Source organism: Ricinus communis, chromosome 4, assembly GCF_019578655.1.
Source record: "Ricinus communis isolate WT05 ecotype wild-type chromosome 4, ASM1957865v1, whole genome shotgun sequence".
NCBI lineage: Eukaryota > Viridiplantae > Streptophyta > Magnoliopsida > Malpighiales > Euphorbiaceae > Ricinus > Ricinus communis.
In genome coordinates this window covers 17,795,697-17,814,299 of record NC_063259.1, presented here as the reverse complement: position 1 = coordinate 17,814,299, position 18,603 = coordinate 17,795,697, and the positions used below count along the sequence as shown (strand labels likewise).

General features: G+C 36.8%; 1 protein-coding gene and 2 non-coding genes across 3 annotated transcripts; 1 reads left to right on the top strand and 2 right to left on the bottom strand.

The window, feature by feature from the left end:
* Positions 1 to 378: 378 nt before the first annotated feature.
* Positions 379 to 484, top strand: LOC125369974. The gene has a single exon (XR_007215693.1). It is a non-coding gene; the product is annotated as a small nucleolar RNA R71 (small nucleolar RNA).
* Positions 485 to 6,065: 5,581 nt separating this feature from the next.
* On the bottom strand, positions 6,066 to 6,172 carry LOC112534451. Its single transcript, XR_003078739.1, has one exon. It is a non-coding gene; the product is annotated as a small nucleolar RNA R71 (small nucleolar RNA).
* Positions 6,173 to 15,274: 9,102 nt separating this feature from the next.
* LOC8270754 (probable aspartyl protease At4g16563) lies at positions 15,275 to 16,844 on the bottom strand. Its single transcript, XM_002516364.4, has one exon. The coding sequence runs from the start codon at positions 16,810 to 16,812 to the stop codon at positions 15,367 to 15,369; it is 1,446 nt and encodes a 481-aa protein (XP_002516410.3). The 5' UTR covers positions 16,813 to 16,844; the 3' UTR covers positions 15,275 to 15,366.
* Between the last annotated feature and the right edge of the window lie 1,759 nt (positions 16,845 to 18,603).

Genomic DNA, 18,603 nt, shown 5'->3' with positions numbered 1-18,603 from the left:
CAGAATGAGATGGAAAAGTAGTAGAGGATGAGGCAAACATACCTCCCGCAGTACAGTTCGCACTGTAATGCGGGCCACCACAAAACTTACAGCCAACGTTAGCTGCATGAACCGGCATCTAGAGTTGGTCAATCTTCTTGGATAGAAGCTCCACCTGAGCTGCCAAGGCTGCTGTAGAGTCCACTTGGTTCACCACTCCCTGTTTTCTGGTCGGCTCCTAGAGGATTGCCACTGATAATTGTTCATGGCCATTTCCTCTATCGGGGTTCGAGCCGCCAGGCCTTATCGCTTAGTGCCCCACCTGCTGCAGCATCCACCATCTGCCTCGTTGCAAGGTTCAACCCACTGTAGAAGGTCTGAACCTGCATCCACACTGGCAATCCGTGATGTGGGCAGCATCTCAAAGATCTTTAAACCTCTCCCATGCATTGTACATGCTTTCATCATCAAACTGCACAAAAGAAGATATGTCATTTCTAAGTTTACCAGTTTTAGCAGGAGGAAAATACTTATATAAAATTTTTTCAGCCAACGCCCTCCAGGTAGTAATCGTTTGCTGTGGAAGGGATTGTAACCATCTCTTAGCTCTGTCCCTCAAGGAAAATGGAAACAATCTCAGTCGAATGGCGTCATCGGTTGTTCCGTTTATCTTGAATGTGTCACAAATCTCCAAAAAATTAGAGATATGTGCATTGGGATCCTCGCTGGGCAATCCTCCAAACTGCATGCTTTGCTGGATCATCTGGATCACTTTGGCTTTTATTTCAAAATTGTTGGCCGCTACAGTAGGTCTGACTATACTAGTTTTTATCCCATCCAAAGATGGTCGAGCAAACTCGTACATCGTCCTCTGATCCTCATCAGCCTGGGGGTTGAGGTTCTCCATCGCGTCAGTTCCTTGAACCTGAACTGTAACTCCGTCCTCCTCCTCAACTGCCTGCAAACGTCGTCTCAATAATCTGAGAGAGCGCTCCGGGTTGGATAAGGGTGCTATGGGATCAGGGTTAGAGCTCCGAGTCATATACTACCTGAAACCGACAACCAAACCACCACCAATCAATCAAAAATAATAAAATAAATAAAAGAAACCAAAAAAAATAAAGAATAAATGAATAAACAAATAATGACTAAATTAACATAGAAACACTCTAGTTTACTGTTACTGTTCCCTGGCAACGGCGCCAAAAACTTGGTGGGCTAATTATGCAACCTACACTTAAGGCAGTGAACCTATCGATGCAGTCTAGCACTAGTGAGTATCAAGGTCGTATCCCTCGAGATCGAGTAAACCTAAAGTTAATACTGTTCGTTATGTTATTTAATCTAAAATAAGGTGTGAGAAGTCTAAATTAATTAACTAATGCTTATGAATGCAAATAAAGGAACAACAGCAACTGACAATCGAAAAACAACTATAACAAAGAAGCAAACCCAAAGGGAACCTAAGTGATGGGATTCTAAGGTTGATTTTATAAACTGCCAATCTTGCTACCCGTGCCTAAATCCTGAATCAAACTCCGCTCCTCTCTCGAGCTCACTGAGTTCCTAAATCTGCACTAACCTAATGGAATCTCTTCCTATCAAATTATTACAGATTAGCATTAAGCGTGATTTAGAAATATTAAGAGTTGTTAATTCTTAATCCGGTGAGTGAAATAACCTTATCTCTAAGTGTTAATTACTAGTTCTTACTATTTAATTTCCAGTTGTAAAAAGCATTTCTCAATGTCAAGAAACAACCCAAAAGACAATTAATTTAACGTCTCAAATTAATTTCAAATTTTATTACTAAATAGTAAGAAGATTACATAAATGGCAGATAAAAAAAATCCAATATTTATACACAAACCATCAACAAAGATGAACCCCAATGGGTTCGGCAATCCTAGCTACTCATAATGAAAGAAACAAATACAAAAGAAAATAAATAACAGAAAAGAAAATGAAACATATAACCTCTCTTCTATCGAATCGGAGTGGGAATGTCGCAAGTGCCAATTCTGAAACCAGCCTCAAGTATGGATCTCGGATGTCTCGGTCAATCATCTAGAAACTTTAATCTTTGCTTGAATCCTCCAAATTAATCCTTTGAACTGACGTTGGTCTCCCAAAATGTTAAGAACAGAGGTGCAGAAGTGAGGGTCGCGCGCGTAGAGAAGTTCAGAAATCAGAAGCAGAACCCTGTCTCATTTTGCATGCGCCTATTTATAGACAGAACTGCCTTCGCCGTGCCAAATATGCACGGCCCGTGCAACGGGCACCAACCTCTATGAAATGCAAAATTTCTGAAATTGTCCAAAGGAGGTCGTGCAGAAGCCTCAAAACTACGCGCCAACAAGGAATCGACTCCGATAAGCATCTAATACGCGTAAATCATCCAAATAGCTTGGTTTCTGCCCGTAAATCAATCAATCTCTATCGAGGAGTCTGAAAACCTGAAAAATTCATAAACAGACCACAGTGCGATCAAACAGAAATAAATATGACTCAAATACGTGAATAAACGACTGATAAACAGTCAATAAACATGCATAGAATCATCTACATCAATTAGTTATGCTTATTAGATGCGCATAAGGGAGGGAGCTGCTTAAGCTCTACCTTGGGTGCATCTTCCTCCCTCAAAGCATTCATATAAAATAAGTCACGAGTTAAGGGATCTATGGTCATCGAATTTTTTAAGTCAATATTTTTATAATTCCGATGATGAGACATTTTAGTTGGTACAATGCTCTTGAATAAATAATGCATGTCAAACCTATGGAAACAGCCTCGAGGATCTCCCTTCAAGCCTTGAAACCCAAAACCCACACTTTTGCAAAGCTATGAAGCTAAGCTCACGCGAGCTTAGGCCTAAGCTTGTGCATGCTTAGACTAAGCTAGCCCATGCTCAAGCTAAGCTCATGTGCTCAGAGTAAAGCTCGTGCGCATTCAGGCGTTTATGTACCCCCCTCCACCTTCACTTTCAAGGAATATTCTACATATCCAAACTCCACACACACTCTATCTAATCCCCTCACCTCTCTCTAACCTCTCTCTATACATACCCTACACACCAATATCGCTCTCTCTCTACACACCAAAACTCTTCTCTCTTTACACATAAATAAACCTCTGTCTCTACACTCCTCCTTCTCCAAATATAAAAAAATCAATCCAACACTATTCATTCCCAAAAAGGTCCTAGAAAGTATGTTCAAAGGTTTTACACATTTTTTATTCAAAAACGCCATTTTGATTTTACATTCAAATCCATCACTTTTATTTTTGGGAGTACAAGATCCATTTGCTCTCCTCTTTGTGGATTGAACACGTCCAGGCTCAACCCTATACTCGCGCGAGTTCAACCCATACCCTTCGAATAGAAATCATTATTATACAATGCAACCGTTTTGGCACTCTTAGGCTTCTAGAAGCTTGAACCCGCACAGGCTAAGCCCATGCTCGTGCGGGTTCGACCTTAATAGCCTTGTGCATCATTAATTTTTATAATTGCAGAATTTATTTATTATTTGTAGCTCTTTATTCAACTGTTTTGAGGCCTAAAGGCTTTGGTTTGTAATAATTTCCCTTAAGCACCATGATCACTTTAATCACTTTCTGTGTGTGTTTAATTTTATGCTTATGATCACTTCATATGTAAATAAAGGATAAAATTGGACTTAATAAATGATGTGATCACCCTACATGCAAAGATAATAAAATGGAAGCTTTCCAAAATAAGCCCCCATGTTTCGCATGATTTCACCTAAAATGCTAAGGCTAAAATGAATCTGTCACCTAGATTAGGATAATAAAAATTGCAAATAATTTGGACACGATGGCATGCCAAGGAAAAACCTAAGCCTATCAATCTAGATTATCTTAAGAAGTATTATGTATAAAAGAAATAGTAAATAATAAAAAATAGCATGCTGATTAGTACACTTGAAAAGGCTAGTCAAGCAAAAATGAAGGCATAAAGAGAGAAAATGTTCAACTAGAAAATATTAAAAGATTGGCTGATAACAGGAGTTGTATCATGAGAAATCCAAATGTACCCATTTGGGCCATTACTAAATGAATAAATTGTTTGGAATCTTTATCAAACATATATATATATATATATATATATATGTAAATTATATTACTTTATGCACTACTGAAATAAAAGGCTAAACTAAGTCCTAATTAAAATAAATGAGGTCTAAAGCGAAGCATTCTTCCTTTTCTTCTTTTAGCATTTGCATCTCTAGATTCAGTAGCTAGCTCTCAAGTTTTCTTGAACCTTGCAAATCCAAGTGTAGTGGCAGTCTGAAGCTAAATCCAAGCTTTGAAGTTGTCATCTGATGTAGATGATTCTATGCATGTTTATTAACTGTTTATTAGTCGTTTATTCGTGTATTTGAGTCATATTTATTCATGTTTGATCGCACTTTGGTATGTTTCTGAGTTTTTCAGGTTTTTGAACTCCTTGATGGGAAATTGATTGATTTTTGGGCATAAACCAAGCTATATGGATGATTTACGCATATTAGATGTTTGTCGGATTCGATTCCTTATTGGCACGCATTTCGAGGCTTTTGCATGGCCCGTGCATATTTGCACGGTCTGTTGCACGGCCTCCCTTGCCCGTTTCACGGGCTGTGCATATCGGCACAGGCCATTGCACGGGTTATGGCATTTCTGCCTATAAGTAGGCGGACGCAAAATGAGACAGGGTTCCACTTCTGATTTTCTGGACTTCTCTACGCACGCAAACCCCCACTTTTACACCTCTATTCTTGACATCTTGGGAGATCAACATCATTTCAAGGGATTGATTTGGGAGATTCGAGCAAAGATTGAAGGTTCTAGACGATTGATCGAGACATCTGAGATCCATACTTGAGGCTGATTTTAGAGTTGGTGCTTGCGACATTTCCACTCCGATTCGAGAGAAGAGGGGTTACATGTTCCATTTCCTTTTCTGTTGTTTATTTCCTTTTATATTTGTTTCTTTCATTATGAGTAGCTAGGGCTGCCGAACCCATTAGGGTTCACCTTTGTTGATGGATTGTGCTTAGTTATTAGATTTCTATTTGCCATTCTTGTAATCTTCTTGCTGTTCAGTAATAAAATTTGATTCAGTTAATTTAAGACGTTGAATTAATTGTCTTTTAGGTTGTTTGTTGACATTGAGAAATGCTTGTTTCAACTGGAATTTGAATAGTAAGAACTGGGTAGTTAACACTTAGAGATAAGGTTAATTTACTCGTCGGATTAAGAATTAACAACTTTTAATAGTTCTAAATCACGCTTAATGCTAATCTGCAATAATCTGATAAGAAGAGATTCCATTAGGCTAGTGCAGGTTTAGGAACTCGGTGAGCTCGAAGAGGAACCGAGTTCGATTCAGGATTTAGGCACGGGTAAGCAAGATTGGTAATTTATAAAATCAACCTTAGAATTCCATCACTTAGGTCCCCTTTGGGTTTGTTTCTCTTGTTGCGGTTGTCTTTCGATTGTTAGTTGTTGTTCATTTATTTAATTGCATTCATAGTCATTAGTTAATTAATTTAGACTTCTCACATCTTCTTTCAGACTAGATAACATAGCGAACAGTAGTAACTTTAGGTGCACCCGATCTCCAAGGATACGACCTTGATACTCACTAGTGCTAGGCCGCATCAATAGGTTCACTACCTTAGGTGTAGGTTGCATCAGTAGCCCATCAAGTTTTTGGCGCCGTTGCCGGGGAACTGTAATGGTGAACTAGATAATCCAGCAGAGCATGCAGACCTGCTGTAGTGGCCAACAATTTTGAGATAAAAGCCAATATTATCTAGATAATCCAGCAGAGCATGCAGTTTGGAGGATTGCTCGGCGAGGATCCCAATGCTCATATCTCCAACTTTTTGGAGATTTGTGACGCATTCAAGATAAATGGAACAACCGATGACGCCATTCGGCTGAGATTGTTTCTATTTTCCTTGAGGGATAGAGCAAAGAGATGGTCGCAATATCTTCCATAGTAGACGATTACTACTTGGAAGGCGTTGGCCGAAAAAAATCTATATAAGTATTTTCCTCCCGCTAAAATTATTAAACTTAGAAATGACATATCTTCTTTTGTGCAGTTTGATGATGAAAGCATGTACGATGCATGGGAGAGGTTTAAGGACCTGTTGAGATGCTACCCACATCACGGATTGCCAGTGTGGATGCAGGTTCAAACCTTCTACAACAGGTTGAACCTTACAATGAGGCAGATGGTGGATGCTACAGCAGGTAGGGTGCTAAACAGTAAGACGCCCGAGCAGGCTAAAAACTTGATAAAGAAAATGGCCATGTACAATTATCAATGGCAATCCGCTAGGAGCCGACTAGGAAGACAAGGAGTGGTCAACCAAGTGGATTCTACAGCAGCCTTGGCAGCTCAGGTGGAGCTTCTAGCCAAGAAGATTAACCAACTCCAGATGCTGGTTCATGCAGCGAACGTTGGCTGCGAGTTTTATAGTGGCCCGCACTACAGTATGAACTGTACTGCAGAGGTATGTTTGCTTCATCTTCCTCTACTTTTCCATCTATTTCTATTATGTCTTCTGATGTTGAGCAGGTTGACTATATGGGGAATGCCCCAAGGCAGCAGAACGATCCTTACAGCAACACATACAACCCTGGGTGGCGCAATCATCCCAACTTCAGTTGGAGGAACAATAATGCCCAAGGCCCACCTGGTTTTCAGAGACTTCATCAACAGCCACAGCAACAGCCGGTTGGGCCTGCACAAGCTCCTCTTCCACCAAAAAAAAAATCAAATTTAGAGGAGCTTATGATGAAGTTTGTGACGACTATGGAGATGAGGTTCCAATAAATTGATAGTGCACTTAAGAATCAGCAGGCCTCGATTCAGAACTTGGAGACTCAGATTGGCCAAATCTCTAAGATGTTGTCTGAGAGGCAACAAGGAGCGCTCCCTAGCACCATTGAGTCTAACCCGAGGGAGCACGTGAATGCCATCACTTTGCATTGAGGTAAGTTAGTTTCAGCTCCTTATAAGCTTGTTTTTTACGACTCCATTATTGATGTGCAGGTTAAGGCAAGCAGTAAGGTTAAGGAACCTGAGGGACAAAAGGTGAAACCGATCCCAATCAGGGAATATCAACCTAAGATTCCTTATCCTGCTAGACTCAAATAAACAGAAGCGCAAGAGTAGTTCAGTAAGTTTTTGGATATTTTTAGACAACTGCATATTAACTTGCCTTTTATTGACGCATTGAAGCAAATGCCGAAGTATGCCAAGTTCTTAAAGGACATACTTAGCAGAAAAAGGAAGTTGGAAGAGGTAGCCTATGTTAAGCTTAATAAAGAGTGCTCAGCAGTGTTTCAGAGCAAGTTGCCAGAGAAACGTCACGATTCAGGGAGTTTCACTATTCCTTGCACTTGGGATAACTTGTGTGTTGATGATGCATTAGCAGATTTTAGGGCTAGCATAAGTGTCATGCCCATTAGTTTGTTCAATAAGCTAGGTTTGGGGGAGGCAAAACCCACTACGATGTACATTCAATTAGTTGACCATTCTGTTAAGCTTCCCAGGGGGATTGTAGAGAATGTTCTAGTCAAGGTAGAAAAGTTCATATTTTATGTGGACTTTGTGGTTATGGATATAGATAATGAGCATGGTGTACCGTTGATTTTAGGGAGACCTATCCTTGCCACGGTTAGAGCTAAAATAGACGTATTTGAGGGAAGGTTAGAACTTAATGTAGGGGATGACTGTGTTACTTTTAGTTTACCCCCAATTAATAGTTCTCCCACCGACCATGTTCATGCCATTTGCAATATTGATGGAATTGGTCCTGCATGTGATAAGCAACCACAGGATGTACAAATGAATGATACTATACATGTTTCTTTCCCTGTTGATATGTGTTATCCATCTGAAGAAAACAACTTGTATCAATTTGAGACTTTGTGCTATGATACACTTGAGAAGGGTAGTTGCAAGTTTGTTTATGACAAGTCACTTAGCCAGGATTTGGAGTGGATGAATGGGCATCCCAACTCGGTGCGGAGAGCACCTCCTTGGTCATCTATCGCACACATTGGACCTCATCTTTGCGCTTATATGCTTCAAGCCCCAACTTACATTGAGCCCATCTTCTCAATTTGCCCGCGACTGCAGAGTCCAGCTAGACGACTCGAATAAAAAAGAAGTGCCTTCGGGAGGCATTCCCGAATCTATTTATGCTTTTTGAGTTTTTGGTCATCTTCTATTTATGTATTTATTTTTTCTAGTTAGATATTTCAGTTTATTTTTAGTTGTTTTATTTTGAGATGATTTTATTTTATTGAACCTTTTACTAGATGTTGCTTGGGATATCTTTATTCTTGAGTTTTGTAGGAGTTAGCCTACTCGATGCTTATACACAATTTTGAGGACTAATATATCTTGGAGTGTTAAAGCACACATCAAGGGCAGTATCCAGTAGACAATTTCTAGTTTTTATCTCTTTCTGTTGTCTTGTTTTTGTTTTAGTTTTCTAGCTTTTTGTGGACTCCTATAATTTGCTTCTTTGTGTGTATTTTATCTCCCTTTTTGGAGTGCCTGCCTTATTTCACACTGAGGATAGTGTTTCTCTCAAGTGTGGGGTAGGTACCTTAGTTTTGTACAGGTACCAATTTTGTTATCTCGAACCTCTATAAGGATGGTATTCCGCTATTTTTATTTTGCTTTCTTTTCCCTTATTGATTGAATCCATTCATTCTTACTGTCCTTATCTTGAGTTTTGTTGTAATCGAGTTGTTGATGATTTTTCTCTTTTGAACGGATATCCTTATAGCTTTTATCGAATCTTGTTGAAAGAAGGCAATGAACGAATCTCTTAATTTCAATCAAGCTAGGTAAAACTGGTGTTTTTCCTTAATTTTTTTCATTTTACTTTATCTTGGATATAGAAGACTGTTAATATTGATGCTTATTAGATTAATTGATTGTTGAAACTTTGCTTTGAGAATTCATGCAATTTTAATCCATTCAAATGGTGAGGTTTTATGCTCCTTTTGTTTTTTATTAGTGAGCATTGTACAGAATTTTTGTTTCTAGAAGTTGCTTTATGATGACTTTTGAGATTACATGAATTTTTTATAGTCATGAAATGATTTGGGCACTTAGGATTTACATAATTTGGCCAAAATCCTAACCTTGTTTTTCCTTTAATGAACCAATTTTGAGCCTTAGCCTTTTCTTTCATTATAATTTACCTTTAACACTCATTTCATCACTTCTATTCATTTTATCATTCTTTCTACCATTGCTGCTGGAAATTATGTAAGTTTATGCTGCATTTCATTTTGGATCAATTTGCATATATTCACTAAATTGCTAGATTTTTCGTAGATGCTCCCTTCAATCCAAATGGTACATATATCGTTTTACTACTTTTGATTGAGCATTGTATTACTTCATCCTGCGTTATCTGTTGTTGCAGGAGTAGTAAACAGAAAGAAAGAATTTAATAATAATAAAATAAATAAACAAATAAGAAAAATATATATATGTATAATTTTCTTTTAGTTCATTTCGAGCATCATCTTATTATTGGAGCAACTTAGTGTTTATTTTTGGTACAGCATTTGATCCTTGGTTATTTTCTTGCATTACCTGCATAATTTTCCAGCAACTTTTAGCCTACTTTCCATATTTCTCCATACCTTACCTTAACCCCATTATTGGATTATTCTGAAGAGGAAGATGAGGGCAAACCAAAGGGTAAGACTCTAAAACACGTGTTTGTGCAGGAGTACAAGCCCTACTCCGAGGAGCCCAAACTTGTTAATATAGCTGGGACTGAGGTACTAAGGTTCAATATTTTCTAGAACTTGATTATTGACGGGATGGTCGGGCTGAGTATCAAGAAAGTCCAAGAAAATGTCACCACCAAGATGGAAAAGTTGAAACTAGAAGAGTTCACCGCCTATTCAGAGAAAATAAGCCAATAGGTACTAGCTGCTCTTATAGATTATATTGTTAATGTTTTTTATGATGATATAATAACATTCCATATTTATAAGGACGATGTTTCTTTCCTTTCCAAGATTAATGATATGAACAATTCTGCTTACTTGTGTGATGTTTTTCCTAATGGTAATGTGCATTTTGATAATCATGATATGTCCATATTTGACATTAATTCCATACAAATTGATTCATTTAATTTAGGCACAGATGCAAATCCACGAAATATTCTAATAGCTAATGATATAACTCCTAAAGAGAGGAGAGAATTCGAGAGAATAATAGAAACAAGAAAAGCGGTATTTGCTTGGTCCTATGATGACATGCCATAGGAAAATAGCAGAGCACCATATCCCAAGTCATCCGCACATCAAGCCGATCAAATAAAAGATGAGAAGACTAAGGCCGGAATAGGCAAAGAAAATATGAGAAGAGGTCGCTAAGCAAGTCAACACCAATTTTCTCGACATGGTTGACTACCTTGAATGGTTGGCAAACATTGTCCCAATTTCGAAGAAGGATGGTAAGGTCTGAATGTGCATGGATTACCAGGACTTCAACAAGGCATGCCCTAAGGATGACTTTCCACTTGCTCACATAGATGTAATAGTTAATAGTGTTGCCTCGAATATGATATACTCTTTTACGAATGGGTTCTCTAGGTATTATCAAATCATGATGGTAGTGATGGATAAGTAGAAAACATCATTTATCACTGAGTGAGGAACGTACTGCTACAAGGTTATGCCTTTTGGACTAAAGAACACATGGGCAACCTATCAGAGAGTAGCTATTACCTTGTTTCACGACATGAAGCACAAGGAGATGGAGGTGTATGTGGATGATATGATGGTAAAGTCTAAAAAAAAGGAAGGGCACTTCTAGGCTCTTGATAAGTTTTTAGGACGAGAGGAAAGGTATAACCTGAGACTCAACCCGAAGAAGAGAAGAAGAGTGTATTCAGAGTTATATCAGGGAAGTTGTCAGGGAACATAGTAAGTCAGCGGGGCATAATGATCGATCTACACAAGGTTAAGGCTATTCAAGAGATGCCAGCGCTGAAGATGGAAAAAGAAGCCAGAGGTTTTCTAGGACACCTACAATATATCAACAGATTCATTTCCAAACTCACAATGGTTTGTGATCCTATCTTCAAGCTTTTTAGGAAGCATCAACCCGTTGTGTAGGATAACAATGTTGGAAGGCCTTCGGCAAAATCAAAGAGTATCTGATGAAGCCGCCGAAAGATGGCAAGCTGTTAATCCTATACTTAGCCTTGGAAGAGAAAGCCATAGGGGTAATGGTAATACTGTATGGACCTAATGACCTAGAGCATGCGGTTTATTACCCTAGTAAGAAGTTGCTACCTTATGAGTCAAAATATAACCTCATGAAAAAGATGTGCCTAGCTATGATATGGGCTACAAGGAAGTTGAGGCACTACTTTCAATCTTATAAAGTGCAACAATTTCAAAAATAGACCTTTTGGAGTACCTATTTGAAGCTCCATCTCTTACAGGGAAGTTGGCTAGACGGTTAGTACTCTTAACAGAGTTTGACATTGAGTACATCACTATGAAGGTGGTCAAGGGTAGGACCATAGTTGATTTTCTAGCTTATAATGTGATGGACGAAGACAACCCTTAGGATCTAAAGTTTACTGATGAAAATTAGAGGCAATAAGATCGAGGAGTGGAAGATGTACTTTGATGGAGTTGTAAACGCAAGAGATGCAGGCTTAGAAGTAGTTTTGATCATGCTAGAAGGAGAAATATTGCCAATGTCTAAGAGATTGGACTTTAAAGTGACTAATAACATGATAAAGTACAAAGCATGTTTATTTGGATTACAAGTGCTATAGTAGTAGGAGCTAAGCATTTGATGGTCTATGGAGACTCAATACTGGTAATCCAACAAGCCCTCAAGGAATGAGAAGTAAAAGAAAAAAGGTTAAAGTCGTACGTCAACTATCTTATGACTTTAGTATATGATTTCTCTAAGTGTTTCTTTGTACACTTGCCTCTAGACAAGAATCAGATGGCGGATGCTTTGGCTACCCTATTATCTATATGGGTAAATGCCTTGCAGCTTTTAATGAAGCCTTTGGTAATTATGAAATCAGGTGCCCCTTGTTATGAAGGAGATCGAATAATGAAAATTCATGTGAGACCAGAAGAGAAGACATGGTTCTACAATCTGAAGAGGTTCATAGAAAATAGGGAATATCTAGAAGAAGTGACTGCCTAGGACAAATACCTATTACAGATTCAAGCGAGGAATTACATTAACCGTGATGGAGTCTTGTATAAAAGAATGGTGTCGAAAGCTCAAGATTGAAGGAAGAAACGCATAAAAGAGTATGTGGGCCACATATGGATGGCATGGTGTTAATTAGAAAGATCATGCGACAAGGTTACTACTTGTTAACAATGGAGAAAGATTGCATAGCACTGGTGAGAAAATTTCATGAACGCTAGTTATACAATGACTTGAGTCACGTACCTTAGATTGAGTTGCACAGCTTAATATCGCCTTGGCCCTTTGCAGCTTGTGGAATCGACATCATTGGGGAAATAAAACCTCCTTTAAATGGTCATAGGTTCATAGCTGTAGCAATTGACTACTTCTCAAAATGGATCGAAGCTGAGTTATTCACCACCATGGGGGCAAGGCAAATGGTCAGATTTATAGAAATGAACTTGATCTCAGATACGGGGTCCCACATCATGTCATGACAGATAATAGGGTATAATCTATAGGTGAGACAGCGGACCTACTAACAGAATACAAGATTGAGCATCATAAGTCTTCTTTGTATAGACCTCAAGAGAATGAAGTGGTAGAGGTAGCCAACAAGAACTTGAAGAGAATACTTTCAAAAATGGTGTGGAATCTCAAGGACTGGTTGTTTCAATTACCCTTTGCACTTTAGGGATATTGGACAACCTAGCAAATATCAACTGGCCAAACACCGTACATTATCGTCACCTAAGGGCACGACCCCCGACAGTTGAAGGATGAAGGAAGTGTAATCTGTCAATCGAGATCGGATGGTGATATCCTCGGGTCGTTGTACCCCGTCAAACATTCTGATAGCTCTTTCCTGGCAAGGTCCGCCATCTAGAACATAGAAAAAGAAGGTAATAAAGGAACTTGGCGCCTACTGGAGCCTCGCTCCCATCCATAGATCCTCTCTCCTAGGTACTATGCCTGGTCGGCGAGTCCAGTCAGCAGGATCCTCCTCTGCTCAAGGTCAGTCATAGATAGCATGTAGGAGTCCCACTGGCAGTTGTGTAGATACGACATCTCTCATACTGTTATGATCGACAATGGGAAGTAGTTTGATAATAAGGAGTTTAAAGGATTCTATACTTGCATGAAAATCAACCTAAAGTTTACCTTTATTGCTCATCCTCAGTCCAATGGACTAACAGAGGTCACAAACCGGAAAATCCTCCAAGGGTTAAAAAAGAGATTAGATGAAAGAAAAGGTAGATGGGTTGATGAGCTTCATAGTGTTCTTTAGTCATACAGAACCATACCTAGAACAACATATTGGTGAGACGCCTTTTAGAATGGCTAATGGAGCAAAAGTTGTAATACTAGTTGGAATGGGAATGCCGACCTTGAAGATTCAATGCTTTGATGAAAAGAAAAATAAGGAGTATATGAGGTTATATCTAGATTTGCTAGAAGAGCTAAGAGCAAAGGCCAACATGTGAAATGAAGCTTATAAGCATAAAATAGCCAAGTACCATGATTAAAAAGTCTGACTTAGGTCATTCGCAAAAGGCGAACTAGTAATGAGAAAAGCCAATATTGGCAAAGGAGGAGCTGGTATTGGTAAGCTACAGCCTAATTCGAAAGGCCATTATAAGATTATAAAAGTACTTAAAGCAGGTGCATATAGAATAGCCGACATGGCAGAAAGAGAGCTTCCTTGGTCATGCAATGTCCAAGTACTCAAGAAGTAATACCAGTACTCACCCGAGGAAAGCCCAATCCGAGAAACAAGAAGAGCTATCATACCTAATCACTTATACAAAAGCTATGTAAATGGATATTTTCATGTTTTTTAGCATTGCATTGTGTTAGTCTTTTTCAACAGTATGTTGCATTGTGTTTTCACATTGCCTTATATATCAATTAGTAATGATCTAGGTTGTAAGGAAACTTCAAAATATACTATTTTTCTGTGTCAGATATGTTTCGAACATTGAAATTTTTTGAAGATATTTAAATATATTTCAAAAGTTTTAAAACTATTTCCAATCATTTTTTATATTTTTATTTATTTTTTAAAATTTTGTTAGACTTTTTAAAAGATTTTTTAATTTAATTGGATTTCTTATTTTGAGAAGAATTTTCAATCTTCTCCTATTTATTTGTCTTCCAATTTAGTGATAAAACTTTTATGTGTAATTAGATTTCTTACTTTGAGAATGATTTTAATTTTGTTTTCTATTTATAGATGATTTTCTATTTTTTATATTTTAATTTTGCTTAAATAATTAGTGACTTGTTTAATTTTTATTTAAAAATTAGTATGATTTATAAGTATTTGTTTTGTTAGATTTTTTAATAACATTAAATTACTAATATTAATATTTTTAAAGAATATTAAATATAAATATTTCCGTTAAATTTCGTTTTCTGATTTCTTAAGATATTTCACATTTCCTTAACATATCGTGTTGTGTTGTATTTTCTGTTTTTGTTTTCACGTCATATTTTTCGTTTCTATTTTCATACAACTTAAGTAATAATATACAGTGTGTATATACCATTCTCGCATAAATATGCATATGTAAATTCTTTATTGATAGAATATATCATTAACATTCTTAATTTTTTTAAAATTTTATTTTATTCGGCTTCTAATTTTCTATTTTTATTAAGGATTTAAGATTATTTCATTAAAGAAAAAAAACCCCATAAAATGGATAAATTAGATAGGTAGTCATAAAACCTTTAGGAGCTCAATAGATAAAAAGCAAAAACTAAGGGTTTAATAATTGATTTTGCCTACTTTATTTAACATGCTTGATTGCATGGACAGGAATCAATTCTCACATGCTAACCTCACCATACACATGCTAAAAGTCAGAGAATATTAATAGCTATCATAGTTACTCCACCTAAAGTTTTAATTCTTATCTTATACTAAGAAATAGGAAATAGGGATCTAACCTGCTCATCATTTCAGAACGTGATAATCTAGTCTAAAAATTGGTCAAGCACTCTTATAAAGAATCAGCTAACTGTGATACAATTAGACAACATCTGAATATAATTTTCACTAGTTGCAGCTTTGCTGACACTCACATCCTCTTTGACAGAAACAAAACCAAAAGTAATTAAAAAGAAACAATCAACAGATGCCAGAATTACTCCCTATGAAGTCCTTGAGAAACTGCCGCTGAAGCACAGTCCATCGGCTGAAACCCTATTCTCTCTTTCTCCAAATCATAAACAATCTGGACGTTTTGTTGTTGGAAGCTTCCGAACACCCCAGCTGGTCCGTAATCACTATCAGCCATGCTTTGGAACAGCAGACATTTCACCACAGTAGAGTTGCTTGGAGCACTCATAGCATAGAAGTGATTTCCTTGGGGCAAAACAAAGCTCACATTGTTCAAGAAATGAAAAGTTATTGAAGGAAAGAGATTATCGTCATCTGTTAATCTATTGTTTGGACATGGAACCTTGTAACAAAGATCAAATCCAGCTCTCATTTCAACTTCAGTGGCTCTAGGATAAGTTATGATTGCCTTAAAAATGGAGAGAAGCTGCGAATAGAATGGTTCGGGCAGATGCGTATAAGTGGTTCCTGAATCAATCAACATGCCTCCATTACCTTGTGAATCAAACTCCCTTAAGTTTAAGGGAACTGTAGTTGCACTAACATTGCCTACAGTAATAGCTTCAAGACCAATGTAATAGTAATTAGGGTACATGGGACTCTTCAACATAGGAGTAAATTGCATATTATCTTTAGAAGACAGGGCCGTATCTCCTATAACCAATGGGCTTGAGATATTAGGGTTGTTTGCATATTTGAAAGCCAAGAAACAGTGAGAGAAGCCCTTCTTAAGAAGTCCTAATTGGGAAGGGAAAGAAAGTGTACCTCTGCCAAAACCTGCAATCCCAATAGGCTCATGATAAGTAGATCCTACACACCCAAAGCAGAACTTAGGAATATCTTTAGTGACACGAGCAGGGCCTTCATGGACCCTAAGGGTATCCCTAGTTAGTGTCCCAGTAACAACCCCTCCTGCCCCATAAGTATAAGCAAAAGAAGGACATGGCCTTGCACAAGTAGCTTTAATAAGGGTACTCAATGAGCAACCGGCCACAGTGCATGGATCAAAAGAGTTATCAGAACTGTGAATGTCAGTGCAATAAGGACTTGCACAAGAGTCTCTGTAAGATGAAGAAGAGTGAGAAGGAGAAAAGGCAGACATCAACTTGCTATTCCTATAATCATCACAATCCATGCAGTCAAATGATAGGTTCCCACATGGAACCCACGTAAGGTCACTACCAGTATCCATATACACCTGAATGACTTGTGGAGGGGTACCTATGTTTAGAGATATCAAATACCCATCTCTTACTTCTCGCAATTGCTCCACCATATCTAATTCATCAGTCTGTCTTTTTCGTGAACTGGTGGAAGCATTTGGAAGAGGAAGAGAAGCCCTAGAATGGGTAAGGCCAAGAATTAGTATATAATTAGGGTTTCTTCGTTTTGCCAAAGATTGATTCGAGTTAAGTAATGGATTGATTAGGAGGAGAAAGAGAAATATGGTGATTTTGTTGATTGTTGCCATTAGGCGTAACCTTTTTGTGTTTCTCAGATGGAATATTGAGTTCTAGAATAGTGATATGTATTTATACAGGAAAACTGACAGTTTTATGAGGAAGCTAATGGATGCTGCATGAGTACAACATACACTTTGAATTTTTAGCATTATTTAAGTACGAGGGTAATGGTGCGTGTGTGGGACATGAGATCAAGAGAGATCAGTTGGATTTCTAATAGTAGATTGAGTTCCTTAAAGGGAAAAATAATTAAAAAAAAAAAATCTAGTGCTCCAGATATAATCTTACCTATTGATCATGTGCGCATGCATTTTATGTGCATACTGCGATTTCAGTTTGAAGTATATTAAAAATTGGGAAAAGTATAATAGAGTATTCTTTGGTTTTATTTTATAATAATTTTTATATGTGTTTTTTTTTTTCAGATAAAAAAATTATGTGGTATCAATTTGTTACAAAAAGAATAGGTATTCTGCTTTCAAAATTTTCAGATATTTATTTCTATCAAGCGTTATTATTACTTTTTTCATATCTAAAAATATAAGTCATGAACTGAACAGCTCTTAACATTATTATTTGACTGTTAGATTGATCTCCTTGAGACAACAGTTTTTTTAACGGGATTTAACTAGTAAATAATCACATTAGAAACTATTTAGAATTAAGCACATATTATTATATTTGAAAACACAAGATAATAGTTATTGATTGGAATAAAAACAACTGAATTCTTATGAATCAAAAATTTTAATTACAAATAAAAGAAATTATCACCACACACTTTATTATTTAAAGGAAATTATATAAAAGAATTGCTATAAAATAAAACCAAATGGTAGTTTCCCGCATTTTATCTTTAAATGAGGAACCGACCGAAAAAAGGAAAAGGGAAAAGAAGACACAAAATGGAAAGACAGAGTACCAATTATATATCAATGAACAATACTGATGAAGAGAATCACAAGTTTCAGTCTCATGTGCGCCCCTACGAAATTTTGTGAAAGAAGTTACAGAAAATATATTAGCGGAGGGCACGTGCTATATATTCTTTGATGATGCATGGAAGTTTATGTTATTAATGTTTGTAATTATCATCAGAAAGCTTGATATGGCTGCAGCCTGCATGTCATAGGTTCAAGTAATTATTACATCCTGTGATGAACTTAACGTTTGTTTGCATATTGAAAAGTTATCCAACAGGAAATCATTTTGAATAGATTTCAACTGGATTATACATCTAGTTGCATGGACACACAAATAGAAAACACAATATCACGCAGGGATTTTTAAAATAAAATACGACTCAAAACTCTAAAAAAATGTTACATGAATAAAATTGTTATCATTTATTTATTTATTGATTTATTATTATATATCAAAAATATATAAATCATTAATATTTTAGAAGTATTGACACAAGACATGGACGAGAACAGATAATTAATTACTTGAACAATATATAGATAAAGTTTAAAGATATGAAAAATAATTAAAAATATAAATACTATATAACATGAACAGATATAGATAGTAAAAATTTAAATAGAAAATAACTAAGAATATAGGATAAGTAGGAAATCCAAGTAAATATAAGAAATGAAGTGCAGAACAAATTTTGTTTAGAAAAAATTTTCCAAAATCTCTGTAAAGTTTTTGAAATAATAATAATAACAATAATAATCTTTTTAATGTATTCAAAACATTGCGAAAAGTTTTCAAAAATTTTGATGCCAACACAATATCTGACACGAAAATTTTGCTTTCCACTGCATAGTTGTACTTTTGATTCTTTTTTTTTT